Below are 15,271 nucleotides of genomic sequence, written 5' to 3' on the forward strand. Positions count from 1 at the left end.
TCCTCGTAGTCCTTGGATAAGCGAGCCTTAAGGATTTTCCTTGCCTCTCTTTGTGCCTATGCAGTAAAGACGTCGATGCCCAGCCGACGCTGCTGAAGGGATGGAGCACACCAGCACTATCAGACGCCCATGAACCCCACGCAGGGTGCACGGACATCTCTCAGTGTAAGGCACGACCACCTCACAGCGCAAAACATCTGCATGGAATGGCTGCCGCACGCATCCCCGAACAGCCCAACACGAGCAAGCCAGCAGCGCGGTCTCTCGCCCGCCTTGGCAAGGGGCACTGCTGCACGGTGCCCATAAGGGCACTTCCCCGGGAGCGGGGAATGCACGACGCGCACACACCGTGGTGCACCACGCACGGTATCTGGTACCCAACACCACAGCAGCCGCTTCAGGATACACTACAAGATCGCACATGCCCCGCCCACCTCCGGTCACCAGCAGGCTGAGCAGTGCACGGCGGGATGGTAGAGGGCGTGGCTTCCATGGAGGCGTGGCCAGCGCTAGGATCCGCCCGCCTATGCAGGGCTGAGGCTCCCAGCCGTGGCCCCTCCCATTCCCCCTTCCCTCTTAGCCCCGCCCCCTGCTGCCCTCCTCGGTTACCCATGGTGCCGCGCGCGGGGCTGGCACTGACGTGGCCGGCGAGTGCCGCCATCTTGTGTGCCTGGGCGGAGAGCTGCTGAGAAGGCGCAGGGGGGAGCCGACTCCGAGCGGGACGGTGCGAGGACAGACACACACACACTGCCCGGGGCAGCAGCCGACGCCGGTGGGTTCACTCACATCTTCCCCTTCCCTTCTTTCAGCCCCAGCCCGCCGCCGAGCTCCCCCGCCCACAACCCCGCGGCCGCCAGGGGAGGCGGCGGCGGCGGCCCATGTCCGGGTGTGAGGTGCCGCGGCCTTGGCGCTGAGAGGAGCGGGCCCACTCGCTTCTTCCCATCCTTCCTTTTTCTTCCTCCCACCCCACCGCGGCCGCCGGCGGGAGGAGGAAGCCGTAGCCAGGCCGCAGCGCAGGCCTTGGGGAGCGGCGGGCCTTTTGCAGGGGCGCTGCCCCATCCTTTCCCCTCCATCACGCCTTTGGGGTTGGGTGGCTGGGCCGGGGTGGAAGGGTGCAGCCCCATCGTTTCGTTGCCGGAGAGGCGTGGGTTGGAACTGGAGGAGGGGGGACAGCGCCGACCCCCTGCAGCTGCATAGGGCCCGGCGCCGCTCCCCCTATCGGAGGAATTAGACGGGATGGGCTTCTCTCTCCCCAAACTCTCTCATTCCGGCCTCTGCCCCGCCCGTGGACGGGTCTGGGGAGAGAGGTATTTCCTTGTTTTCTTTTCCCCCCCAAACCCTCATCGTAGCGGACCTCAAAGATTTGGTAGCGCTGTTGGGGAAAGGAGGCTTGAATGAAACTTGTATGAGAGGTTTTTTTTCAACTAAGCCCTTGGCTGGCTGCTGAGTAGGGCTTTCTGCTGTGGTGAGGGGGTGATGGCAAGAAGTCGAGCTTTAACCTCGAGCAAACTGTGAGCTGTCCGTGGCTTGGTTTGATGGTCTAGGAGATAGTTTTCTTTAGCGTAGCAGCTCTCGGTGGGGAGGATATTATATTGTGTCTGAAAATACTGCATCCTGTCTGTGTGAGTAGTTAACGTGATACTTCAGGCTGATAACTTCTGTCTTATAGAGGGATCTCCGAGCTATGTGAACCTTTTCACAGAGTATTTGCCCCAGCAGAGTACAACTAAAACTCGGCTGGGTCATAAAACTGCCTAAATGTTGTGTTTGACATTGACCTTGTTGCTTTGCTGCTAGTCTCTTGCCAAACCAAATTCCACAGGTTGATTAAAATTGTATCCAGCAGTCTTGTTTTGAAATGTAGTTTTGTCAATAACTAAAATGTGAACTATTTATATAATACTTTGAACTCTTGTTTTGCAAGCTGCAAGGCTTACAACACCCTTTCCCAGGTTATTCCATTAATCTTATTTTTCAGGCAAAGAAACCAAGTCAGAGTAAATTGTCCAAGGTCATTTAGCAATATCGTTATATTTTGCTACTGATTTGGAGCACTTCTGTAGGAAAAAAGAACTGTAGCTGAGCCAGAGGATCTCTGCTTGGCTTTTGTTCATGGGGTTTGTAATCATATTGTCAATGTAAGTATTGATAGTGTTACGAATATAGAAAGGGCTTCTCCAAAAGGAAAGTTTACAGTGTTGGTGTGATGCCACCGACTTCCTCTGTTAAAAACATGTCTGCAGTGCTTGCGAACCCTGTTGGACTGCTTTCCCTGTTGTAGTAATTATGTTGGGTGAAAGGGTGAGGAAACTCGCCTCACTTGAACCTTTTAAACTCAGTTGCTTTGCCAAGTTTATTGAAGCTTCTCTTGTGGTAGAGCATCAGGGGTAAAAATGTTTCAAACAGATGTGTTCCTCAGAAAAGCCTTTGCTTCTGCAGTGATCTCTGATGTATTTAGTAGGTGTTGGATTGTGTTAAGAGGCAAACACAAAGTCAGTCCCCGATGGTCTGAGACATGTGCTGAATTTTTAAGATTGCCTAGTTGTGAAATGGTTGGAATCTGAAAAGGGACTGGACAGGGGTGGCGCAATTTTGCTCGGTGCGCATAGTTCCCTGTGTGTGCTAAATTGCACTGACCAAGCAGGGGGCAGGACTAGTCACAGCTTTTCAAGGCAAACAAAGTGTGTGTGGGAGTAGGGGGCTGGATTCTAGTCCTTGTAATTCACCAAATTCTCATGTGCGCTCCAGTTACATCTGTTTGAAAGCCTGCTTTAAGCAGTAGCATTTCTACATCTCGCTGAGGCACTATTATCAGATAAACTGTATGTTGCATTAACTGGTAAAAGGAGCAGAAGCTCACAGCCCAAGATTCCAGATGAATTTGCAGTGGTGACATTTAAAGAACCATCTTTCTTTAAAAAGAAAAGATCTCTTTAGAAATAAAAACTGCTGATATGTGTAAAGATGGACTTTCAAGCAAGAATTTTAATGGATTTCAGCAGCCTTTAGATTGCCTTACAGTGGGTAAATGTGGTGATTATAAGTTAACTTCTGAAAAGGAATAGTTCTGATTCTTTTTTTAGAAACCTCTTGGAAGTTTTGCTACTGGAATGCTACAGAGCTTGTATTAGAGCTAGCACTGTCCTCAGCCATTATTCTCTTTTCTCTAACTGACGAGTAAAGAAGTTTATAATCAGTTTCCTTACTACAGCAGCTGTTTTTCTGTGTTATTCAGCATGTATTTTTTTCTTTCTGCTTGCGAGTATCCAATTTTATTTCTTGTTTCTAACACATGCAAGCATTGAAACATTGACTGTGGTACTACTTCTGCTGATGTTTCAGTTCTAATAAAACTCCCCTCTTTAATATAGCTCTTAATCATACACTGATTTTTGTAGCAATGACTAACTGCGTGGGCTCTGCTTTGACAAAAATTGGCCAAAATTGACAAAAAATTGACCTAAAGCCAGTTTTATTACCAAAGCTCTCATGTGAATTCTTGCTGTTTCTACTATGAGTTTAAATGTTGACTTACTGCCCAGTTACTGGGAATGAATAACAGGATATTTGGCTTAAAACTGAAGATTTTTAACTTGTGAATAGTTCAGCCTCAAAAAAAGAAAAAAAAAAAAACAACAACAAAAACCAGTGTTTATCTGGAAAGAAATGGCAGGTCCTCACAGCAGCGAGTACCCACTGTTGAACAGGTGAATATGAAGTCTCAGTCTGTACTTGGGTGTCACTGGTACTTCAGTGGCACCTCTTATTTCCTGTGCAGCTACAGGCAGACTGCAAGGATGTGATGGATGTGCTTTATCTAAAAGCATGAACGACAACAGCTCCGGTACTTTTCCACCTATCCTTTAAATAGAATATTTTTCTCACTAGGTATGATATAGAAGTAGCTTGCCCCCCTGCTTGAAGGTGAGAATAAGGGAATAACTGTAATGTGAGGGTGATAAGGCACTGACACAGGTTGCTTAGATGCTGTGCCCCCATCCCTGGCCATGTTCAAGGCCAGGCTGAACGGGGCTTGGAACAGCCTGGTCTAGTGGAAGGTGTCTCTGCCTATGATAGGAGTTTGGAACTGGATGAGTTTTAAGGTCTTTTCCAACTCAAGCCATTCTATGAAACCTGATATTTTTGAGTGTCAAGCCAAGCAGCCTGCCATCTTTGCTTGATATTGACTCTTTATTTTATTCTGACCAGTATTTTAGGAATTCCTGTGGCTAAGAAATAGGCCTGACCCAAAAGGAAGTTTTCTCTCTTTTGCCCTTGTTTTGATCTTGTAAGTGGAAATATTTTCTGTTTTCCTGTGACTCTGACCTGAGTGCTCTCAAGAGAATATTACAGCATGTGGAAAATGCTCTGTCTGGGTAAATGTGTGTAGACAGCAAGATGTTCAACCTGCTTAGGTTGAACAAAGGTGCTTCATATGGAGCAGCTCTGTGTTGGTTTTCACCTGGCTTCTTGCTTGAAGTTGACTTGTCCTCTGTCTGCATTGAAAACGTCGTGTGCATCGGGGCACTTCTTAGTTGGTCACTGCAAGCCTTCAGTGGCCAGCTGTGCCTCTCATCAGATGCAAGTGCAATATTTATCTTTTATGTGATGCTTCAATGCCACTACCTTTCCTTAAAGGCATAATTTAGGGCACCTTTTCCATCTCGTGCTTGGGGGAAAATTGTCATAGTGGTAGATCTTGATCTCCATTTTCCTAGTTTTGATGGGTACAACTATAATGAAATTGAGACTTACTGTTAATGAATTGCACTGAGAAGAGGTTCTTGAAATGGCCTTTATTACAATGTTTTTTAAGTCCAAGGTAATCCCCTGGTGAAGAAAGAACCTGGCTTACTTGTTCGCTACTTTTAAATTTTGCATGTAATTTATGCCTAGCAATGTTAGTCTAAAGTAGCTCGAATCAAAATTATTTAGGCTAAATTCCACTGTTAAGGCCCCAGATTTAAAGGGCTTGAGTTAATAAGTAGTCATCTTTCCCTCAGGTTATCAGCTGTGGAAGGTCAGCAATCAGCTTCTAAAAATAGTTAAATATAACTGTACTGGTATAGGTGTGTATTGGGTCACTCTGGGTATATATAAAGAAGTTTTTTGACAAAGACTGGCTTTCAAATTTTGCTGTAACAGAACACTTTAGTCTGTAAATAAATTACTTGAAATTCAAAACAGTGCAGCTGTCCTTAATTGACTGTGCCTGCTGACTGGTAGTGTGAAATACTGCAGCCCTAGAGGAAGCCTAAATTTTAGCAATGTTCTATTCTTGTTGGATCACTTCTTGTATTCTCTTTTAAATCGCGCTTTATGTTGTGAAGAACAAGCTGCCAAGTTAGATTTGCACTTTAAATTATTTGCCAGTTGTTCTTGCATGTAACACCAGTAACAGCTGTTGAGCTTGATTTTTTCTTTTTTTTTTTTTTTTCCTAAGAAAAAGCTGTCTCATTTCTCGTTTACACCATGGGTTTGGTGATCCTTTGTGTGAATATTTTGCTTTACTTGACATTTAATTTTAAACTTTCTAGACTGCTGTAAAGTAGAAGCATGATACAAGCCAGTTAGTGATAACTGACTAGATTTCAAATTAGTATTTGTGTTACTTTAGACCATGCTATCATCACTAGGCATAGACTAAACACAATTTAAGAGTAGCTAACAAATACACCAGGTACTTTCTTCACAAGGGGATTATCTTCGACGTAAATAAAAAGTCGATCAATTTTTATTCTCCTGTGACTGATAAAACTGGAGTATTAATACCAGGCTAGGAATTCTGAGGTTGGGGGTTTTCTAATTGTATTAGAGGTGGAGTTAATACATAGGCCAATGTCAAGTACACTTCAAATGGGGACATGCTCTTGGTAGTAGATCAGTTGTCTTTGTAAGTGCACCAATTTTACTTGCCATAGATGTCGAAGCAAATAAAACAAGGTGCAGAAAGCTACTAGGAAAAGGCTTTTTGGTAAACTTGCAATTGCTAGGGGTGCTAGCTTGTACTTTAGCATTAGTATTTTGACTGATTTTATCTGTGTAATGCAGTATGTCATTGGTAGCAGCACCTTGCTTGTCTCTCCTTGAAACAAGCACTTAAACCAAGATACAGACATCCTAGGGAGACATAATAATTCCAGAGGCAATAGATGCCTTCTGTGCCTCTATCTTGCTGTGCTGTGCTGAGAGGTGACAGAGAATTAAGTTTTCTTGACTTACCTTCATGGCTGCTGGTATTTTCTTGGCTACAGGTTGACAAAATGATTGTGCCCAGCAACTTTTTGGTTATTCCATTTGATAAATTTTGAGTGTTATTATTGCACTAAGGGAGCCTTATGTGGTAAGTGCTGGTATGTAGAAGCTAAATAAATGTATTTCTATACTGCAGGTATAATTTAACTAAGTAATGCATATGGCATTTTCTGTCTCTGATTTTGTCTGCTCTGGTGTGTTTAAAGAAACGATGTGAAGCTGAAACTGGCATTTTCCACAATTCCTGGCTTAGGGAAGTTTAATCACTATGTGGTTAACAAGAACTTTTCCAGAGGTGCAAAATTACAGTTATGCAGAGTCTTCAAGATGTAGTTGTACTTGTAGTTGTTTCTGATGTACTGCATACCCTTCTGGTCGTAATTCTGTGGGGTAGCTTGTTAACAAACAAACAGCTCATCCAAGAAGCGTATTTAACTTCTCAAGATAAGCAGTCTGAATGAAATGACATTAAAGTGCATTAACATACGGTTAAATATCAAATGCTGCAGAAGATTAAGTGTTGAATAATCTTCAGCCTTGAGATATTCCTCAGAGCTTTTATTCTAACCACCTGCAATTAATAAAAGCAAATTCCAGTTCTTACGGACCATCATGCTTTACCAGACGCAAGGCTGCCTGCTCTTGCAGACACTCATTCATTTTTAACTCGCTGCACTGAGCCTTTCTGAAAAAGGCTGCTTGTTCTCCTAATTGCTTATCTAAATGTATCACTTACTAGAAAACAGACTGCTGAAAATACTGTGTTTCCTGAAACAAAACTGCAGTCTTACCAGTGAGTGTGTGCCTTGCTATTTACCAGTGGAACATGAGCCCTTACTTGAACCTGCCTAACAGGTTTTCACTGCAGTGAGGATCTTGGAGTAAACTAGTTAAGGTGTGCTTCAGGGCTTTGATAGCCAGGGAGAAACAACAGTCGTACGGACAGTTCAGTTTTGGGGTGATCTGGGGGGTGGTGAGCTTCCTTTTCTACAAGCTGATATTGCACTGAGAGCACAATGCACACTAAGCGCTGCAAAAAATAGTGTGCTATTGATACAAGTTGTTCCCCTTCATACACTTCCTACTTAGCCGTATAGATGCCTCTTCTGAAGATGTGTTGAAGTACTACAAGCACCTCAGAAGCCATAGTCTTTTGTGTTTCCAGGCATTTTATTGAAATTAGACATCTAAAATGATTGGGGTAGCAATTACTGACAACATTTTGGTTGAGAGAACGTTAAGCTTAAGTATAGCGTATAGGCAATGTATTGGCAAGTCTTGATACTGTGAATATTGAAGATACCTGAAAAGTAATAGGATTGCTTGGTTAACCTAAAAGGGTCTTACATTTTCTTGTATTTTCAAACTGTGTATGTTCTCATAGTCCAACTAGTGGACTGAAATGAGAATTAAAATAAGCAGATTCAGATCTGAAGTACAGCGGAAGTAATCGCGTGATCTCTCAGCTGAGTTGTATTAACGGATGGCAGCGAAGTCCTGGGAAGCAGCTCTGAACTGCAGCAGCAGTTTCTGCTGTGGTAGTGTCTGTGATGTTTGATGGCAGGAAAAAAGCAGAGACCTGATGGCTGGTCCCAGATGTGGTGGTGATTTGGTTGGGGTTTTTAATGATATTGAGGAAGGAACTTGAGGTACTTTTGCTTAGATAATAGAAAGTAAGGAAATACTGGCAGGGACAGTGTAGGGAGAGGAGCGTAATGTACAAACCATGGGAGTATGATTTCCTTTTCTGTGGCAATAGATTAATGTGATTTTAGCTGCTGGTCAGAGGGTGGTGAAGATGGAGACCCTCTCTTTTACCCCAGCAGTATCTAACAAGTCAGTGGTGGGAACCACAATAGTTTGTTGCAGTTCAGCAGGTGGGTTTCACCTAGTATCTTTCTTCTAGACAGCAGTGATTCTGCTACTTTCTGCTCAGCATCTAAACACATTTTTCTTACAGGGGGTGGGCTGTAAACTACACTTTCCTGCCTATAACAATAAATCAGACTTTCTGCAACATCACCTACCCTGGAGTATCAAATAAGTTACAGAAGTGGTTTGGGCAGTAGGAATGTGGAAGAAAACAAGAAAATGGAAACCGAGTGCTTTAATGTACCTTATTTTTAATTTTTGTGGAAGAAAAAAAAAAAGGTGTGGGGGGAGAGGAGTAAAAACAGTGGTTATAAAGACTTGACCTGGAAATAGCTGGCAGGAAAACAAGGATCTAATGGGATTCATTACTGTTAGTGCAAAGTGTAAGCAACTTGTTCAACAGACTGTGACTTCTCCAGGGTGTGGAAAGATGCCATGAATGTAAGCACTAAGATTTTGCTGTGTTTCTACTATTGATCAAAGCATTTAATAACTTTTAATGCTTTTAAATATGCAGAAACAAAATAAGTTCATTCTTTCGCAGGGCTTCTTAAGGTTCTTTTGCTACAAAAGTTCTTATGGTCATTTTGAAGCGTTACAAGAGTTCTGGTAAAAGGATGTGGTTCAACCCTGACTGTTGCTTTTCAGGCAAAGTACAAGCTAGAGATGACATGAGAGTGGCCAGACAAAGGAAAGCTCTACAGCCTTCCTCCCCTCCAGCCCTGCAAGAGTTGCTATTGTGGGCTGAGGAGTGAGATTTCCTGCTGTGTGTGTGATCTGGATAAATAGGAACTCTAGCAAAACTGTTTTCTCTACTTCCTAATTAACCTTCCTGTTTATACAGCTTTCATATGTTCAAGTGGGAGTTGAATATTCATCATTGTGCTACAGAAATATGAAATAAATGGTGGAATAATAGAACTTTTAAACCTTCCATTTGGTTGTAATCCACAGGCTGCCCTGTCTGGTTTACAGAGGAGCTTAGTTTTCAAGTTTTGATCACATTGACCTTCAATCATGTGAAATAAATGAAACTTTGAGTTACTTCAGCAAGTTGAAGTGGTGATGTCATTCAGGAACTCTGGAATGGACTCTGACCTTCACTGTGAAGCTTGAGCTTCTTGTGCTAAGACATGTGACTTGGTTAATGTTAGTGCTGGCTGAAGTTTGGGTTAAAAATTGTATCCAGCAGAGCTTCCTGAGAAGAGCAGAACTGCTTAGACCTTTCCCAGAGCAGAGTGAGGAAGTCAGACTTAATACATCCCTAGCAGCGTGCTAAATGGAGTGGGACAGATTATTGTTCTGTGGTTCAAAGCTTGTTTTAATGGTCTCAAATATGTATTTTGTAAAGTCTATTTCAAGCAAGGATTTTGCTTCAGGCACAGAGCTGCATTACAAAATACAGGGTATCTTCAAGAGATGATTCAAACTTCATGTTATGTTTAAAATTGTGTGACTTGGTTTACAGGAATCCCATCCTTTTACTGTTACACGTCTTGGCTGTATGTGCTTCTACTGTCTTAAGCATGTATTTTCATCTGGGTTCAGTCTTTTTAAGCTGACATCTGAGAGCTTGCATCAGTAGAGGGGTGGATCACTATCACCATGTAACATACTAATCTGTGCCTTGCTGTAAAGCTTTCAGGCTGCTTCTTCATGCTTTATATGAGCAGAATAATTGTTCTGTTAGTGACCTCAAACTGTAAAACGTGTAGAAGTAAGTTTAGAAAGGCAGGAAGTTTGTGGTGGGGTGAATCCTGTCCCAAGGGCATGTAGAGTGTCTGTGAGGCTGGAATGGATAGGTAGTCCCTCCAGTTCCTAAACAGGAAGCTTCTGGTGATCCAAATTGCTTCTAAGTGTCCGAGCAGAAGTGTTGGGAGTGAAGGAAGTGGCATTTGTTTCTAAGCCATTATCTTTTAATGTGGCTATTTTTCCATAGTTTCAGTAAATGTGGATTTGCTTCCTAGAGGTTTCATTTCAATAGTAATGTAAGTTATACTGCTTTGTATTTACATTGTGTTCGCAGCCTGTTTCCTCAGGGTTTGAGAGGAAGGAAACTGTTTTGAGTAGGAGAGAATCCAAGCTGTATTCTGAGTTTCCTTCACAAAAGAAGGACCGGCTATCGGTGTGCTGAGCAGCAAAGAGATGAGCACACATTTAAATCTTTTTAACTGCTGGTTGATTTTTTAAATAAGTGTATTTTCTGGTGACACTTTAGACTGCAGATAAATTATCTTATGACTGTGTGGGACAAAAAAGTACCTGAAGCGGTCAGCTGTGTTGAAAGCAAACCATATATTCTGGAAACAAAAGCATGAGAACAGCATTTAATACTAAAAACTTCTGAAAGAATAGCTGAAAGATTTAAAGTACTCAAAGTCATGCTGTTTTATTAGCATTTTATTAGTTTTGGTGTATCTGTTCATCTTTGTATTGCTTCAGTGTGGGGGAAAAAACATGTGTGGTGGTGTCTGTAAAGGATGTGTATTATCTGATATTTTTGTTGGTGGTTTCTTTAGTCAGCCCACAGCCATTGATAACTCATGAGTGATACTGTGACCTTTTTCCTCTAGACTTCACTGGCCAGTGAGAACCGATCTCAAGCATGGGAAATATTTTTGCTAACCTCTTCAAAGGCCTTTTTGGCAAAAAAGAAATGCGTATTTTAATGGTTGGTCTGGATGCTGCAGGAAAGACTACTATTTTGTACAAACTTAAACTTGGTGAAATAGTAACTACTATTCCTACTATAGGTAAGTTGTGGCTTGTTTGTGGGGTTTTTTTTGTTTAACTTTTATATAGGTGCTTGCTTTGAGATTTGGGTATTACTGTTTGCAGTAGTATCTTATATCGATTTCCACTCTGCTGGTTTAAGTAACCTGGCTGTCAGAAAAAAACAGTTAATAAAACCATGGTATGGAAATGGCACAGCCAGATGTTCTGGTATGGGAGGGGGTTTACAAGGGCATGTAGGCGTAGGACAAGGGGGAATGGCTTTAAACTGACAGATTTAGATGAGATCTGAGGAAGAAGTTCTTCCGTGTGTGGGTGGTGAGCTGCTGGCACAGGTTGCCCAGAGAAGCTGTGGCTGCCCCATTCCTGGCAGTGGTCTAGGCCAGGTTGGATGGGCTTGGAGCAACCTGGTCTAGTGGAAGGTGGCCCTGCCTGTGGCAGGGGGTTGCAACTGGACAGTCTTTAAGGTCCCTTCCAACCCAGACCATTCCATGATGATTTTTTGAGGGTGACTGCCTTATCAGAGACATACCTTATTTGTAGCCCTTAAAGCTCATGGGGTTTTGATGAAACATAGTTTGCTCTGCATTTTGTAGCTGCTTGGATTGCAATTAGAGCTGTTGTTTGTTTGTTTGATTGATTGCAGTGGGGGTGGGAGGAGGAGCTTCAGGGAACCCATGTTTGTCTGCTTTGAGGTCTTCAGTGTAGAATTCTGCTTATTTATAGTAGATTTAAATTTTGAGATAACTTTTTAAACATTAACATTCTGAGCATGACTAGGTAAATACAATAGGTCCAGGGCCACCTATGTTTCACTGAGACTTTTGCCACAATTTCTCTTTTAGGCTTCAATGTGGAAACAGTAGAATACAAGAACATAAGCTTCACGGTGTGGGATGTAGGTGGTCAGGACAAGATCAGACCACTCTGGCGCCATTATTTTCAGAACACACAAGGTGAGTCCAGATGTTTAAATTGCAGGCTTCCAGAATGCAAAAGCTTTTTTTATTGTCCTTGCTAGGATAATTCTACAAGTTTCTTCGGGATATGTGGAAATATTTGTTACTATTAAGGGTGTGTTTGTGTGCTGGTCTGGTTCTTCTGTTAAGCTAGTTCAGGTTCAAAGAGGGATGGGAGGAAATCTAGAAACCAGACTTCCTTGTTCATCTGACTCAGAGCAAGTTCCAAATTCTGTTTTTCTTCTGCAAGCGTCACAGCTCTCTGCCCTCACTTCAAAGTCTTTACTACAAGCTTTAACAACGCTGGGAACTGAGAGTTTGTCATTTCTGCTGCTGCTGCTGTGCCTTTATAATGTACATGCATTTGAGTCCTGTCGCAGGATTTCAAGAGTTGCTACTCACTGGAAAATACCAAGTGGTTATGTAATTGAATCATACACTTTCCAAAAACACAAATGCAAACTAGCACTTGCTTTCACCAGTTTTCAGCAAGAACACATTCTCTCAGACGTGAGATTACAGTAATAAGACATCTGTGTTCTTCTAGTAATAGTGTTTTGCATTAGTTTATCTTTAAAGCTCAGCTCTGACCTCCAGAGTTGTTTATCATTTGTAAATATTTTTTGGTATGTGCTTTTTCTGATTGTTCGCTTATTTCTAGGTCTGATTTTTGTGGTTGACAGTAATGACAGAGAACGAGTGAATGAGGCCAGAGAAGAGCTTATGAGAATGTTGGCAGAAGACGAGCTTAGAGATGCTGTTCTATTAGTGTTTGCTAACAAACAGGTATGCCCAGAATGATGTCTTGCTGTAAGAACTCTTTCAAATGTACAATATACTTGTAAGTGCTAGATATTGAACGTAGATGTTTGGGGGTTCAATGTAATAATAGATAAGCTCTCAGTGACTGTCCATTCAGTTCTGTTGAAGACAGCAAGCCTGTAGATTGAATTACCCTGTTCCCATCTGGAGGAGTATCTTTCTTAAGTAATAGAAACTTGTATTTTCAGTGTTGGGGAAGCATTCTACTAGTTTATTTTTAAGGTTGGCTTGGCTCAAGTACAGCACCTGCCCAAATTTCCTCCAAACAAAGAGGAAGGGCAGGATGCCAGAACCTCCCTGAATTAGTCAGTTGGCATATTGAGGGGCACTGCTCGTGATGGTGGAAGCACTGCTGACTTCTAATCCATTTGTGTTGACCTGTGAGCTGAACACTTCCAGGCCACAGAGTGAGCTGAGAAATCTGCCTCTTATTGCTTGTAAGGGCCTTGGTAGCTTAAATCCAAAGGTTGGCCTTAAACAGGGCTAGTAAACTTTCAGTAGGAACAGCATCCTGCTGGGATCAAGCACACCATCAGCAATTTTGCTGACAACACTGAGCTGTGTGGTGCAGCCAATGTGCTGGAGAGAAAAGGGATGTCATTCAGAGGGACCTGTGTAGGATGGAGGGGGAGGACAGTGCACAGCAGTACTAAGCCGAGTACTACTTTATGTTAAAACTTGACCTTAAGTCATATCTGCAGTCACAAAAAAGAAAAAAAAAAAAAAACCACAACATTTTCCTGAGTGGAAAGTGAATGAAATGGCCTTGAATTGTAAGCAGTTCAGGGTCAGAACTAAGGGGCCCGATGACTTGATCCAAATGTCAGCTGTCTTCTTTCTGTTTTCTGAAGAGAAATATTGTGTAGTACGTGCTTTTGATAGTGTTGTTCAGCCTTTGACGCTTTTGTTAGTAGAGGGGAAATAGCTCGAGTATAGAAGTAATCCACCAAGTTTTTCTTAAAGAGAAGTTCTAAGAGCTCTTAAAACTAATGATCAAAAACTGCTGAGTGAGGTAGGCATTTCTTCTTAGTGAGTAGGGGAGAAAATGACTCTTCTTCCTTCCCTCAGGACCTGCCGAATGCGATGAATGCAGCAGAAATCACAGACAAACTTGGACTGCATTCTCTTCGTCACAGGAACTGGTATATCCAGGCAACCTGTGCTACTAGTGGAGACGGTCTCTATGAAGGACTGGACTGGTTGTCCAATCAGCTCCGAAACCAGAAATGAAACCATAAATCTTCCTCTTCCCTCTTTTTCCACCCTTCCCTCTTATTTCCTCCTATTCGCCCTTCGCTTTACTCTAATGTGGCAAACTGTGCTACTTTGTGGTATTGAGTGCCGGAAGCTGTTTTCATTTCTTTTGTCACAGTATATATTGCATCATGCTGTAAATGTGGCAAATACAAGCCTGAAAACAGTTAGGTTTCTTATTTAATGTAAATAGTTTTTGTTTCCAATGAGACAGTTTCTGGTACTCCTATGCAATATTACTCAGCTTTTTTATTGTAAAGAATCAACTCACTGTTAGTACTTGGAAGGGATTTCAGTGGGTCAACACAAGGGTTGCCAGTGGTCCTCATGCAGTAGAGCTGTATACTATCTCGGCTGGGTTGTGAGATCTGTGAGATCGATTTTGGCGGTTGGTTTTTAACCTGAATTCTGTATTTTTTTAAATAGTCAAGGAAAAGTAAAAACACTTCAACATACCAACATTTGACGTAGCTTCTGCTGTTGTAGCTCTGAGTGGTGACTTTTGATTCTTGCGAGACGGTGAAGCAACAGTCGACACCCAATTGGCTTCATCTGGTTAAAAGAACAGATCATAACCAGTACATCTCTGGCTCTTTCTGTAGCTCACAGTGTGTGCTCATATTTGTTCATAGATTTGTGAGACCTGGTTTAGATGAGCTTTTGCAGACTCATGCTAAACATCTGACTTTCAGTTAAGGTGAGGTTTATCACTTCCATTGAACTTGAAATAATTTCCAGAAGTCAGCGTTTTGTCATGTTTTTCACAGGTGTTTTGTACTTTTCACGTGTGTAAACCACTCCGGAAGGCAAACCTTTCCACAGAAAGCACAGCCTGTACTAGTCCTAAGCTCTAGAGGCAGAAAGTACTGTACTTAACACAAGAATTGCCATGAAAAACACCAAACATCTATGTATAGCGTCTAGGAAAAAAAAAAAGCATGAGAGTTTGGAGAGTCATTCCACTCTAGAAGTATTCAATCCCATTTTGAAACAATCCCATATCTGTATATGTGTGAAAACCCTTGGCATCCCTCATACTGCAAGGTTCAGATTTGCCATCAGAAAAAAGACCTTTTCTTTTGTATTTTGATAAAACACTGAAGAACCTGGAGCTGTTAAACTTTAACTCGAGGAACTATCAGAACTGGTTTATTTAGTGTTGTGGAAACCTTTATTGCTTTCAATACACACTTAGTAATCAACTGTTTTGTATACTTGTTTTCAGTTTTCATTTCGACAAACAAGCACTGTAATTAAAGCTATTAGAATAAAATCTCTTAACTATTTCATGTTTTTTATGCCTTGCTGTTCATTTGATCATCTTGGCAGAATCATAATGAAATACTTGTTGAATAAAAAGTTTCATGAAACTTGCA

At 42.2% G+C, this 15,271-nt stretch overlaps 1 protein-coding gene across 1 annotated transcript; it reads left to right on the forward strand.

Annotated features, from left to right (window-relative positions):
• The first annotated feature begins 614 nt into the window (after positions 1–614).
• ARF1 (ADP ribosylation factor 1) lies at positions 615–15,271 on the forward strand. The gene is made up of 5 exons (XM_061354736.1): positions 615–772; positions 10,701–10,880; positions 11,706–11,816; positions 12,481–12,605; positions 13,710–15,271. Exons 2-5 carry the CDS (start codon positions 10,733–10,735, stop codon positions 13,869–13,871), a joined length of 546 nt encoding a protein of 181 aa, XP_061210720.1. The 5' UTR covers positions 615–772; positions 10,701–10,732; the 3' UTR covers positions 13,872–15,271.

The sequence above is a fragment of the Neopsephotus bourkii genome, unplaced genomic scaffold (assembly GCF_033783945.1).
Source record: "Neopsephotus bourkii isolate Nb327-2 ecotype Australia unplaced genomic scaffold, CSIRO-AGI_Nbou_v1 NB_745, whole genome shotgun sequence".
NCBI classification, from domain to species: domain Eukaryota; kingdom Metazoa; phylum Chordata; class Aves; order Psittaciformes; family Psittacidae; genus Neopsephotus; species Neopsephotus bourkii.

What these genes read in the sequence shown, in the direction of transcription:
- ARF1 (XM_061354736.1), top strand. Translation starts at nt 10,733, where the DNA reads ATGGGAAATATTTTTGCTAACCTCTTCAAAGGCCTTTTTGGCAAAAAA. An exon ending in AACTACTATTCCTACTATAG is followed by an intron (nt 10,881 to 11,705) that starts GTAAGTTGTGGC and finishes TTTCTCTTTTAG; the next exon opens with GCTTCAATGTGGAAACAGTA. An exon ending in TTATTTTCAGAACACACAAG is followed by an intron (nt 11,817 to 12,480) that starts GTGAGTCCAGAT and finishes GCTTATTTCTAG; the next exon opens with GTCTGATTTTTGTGGTTGAC.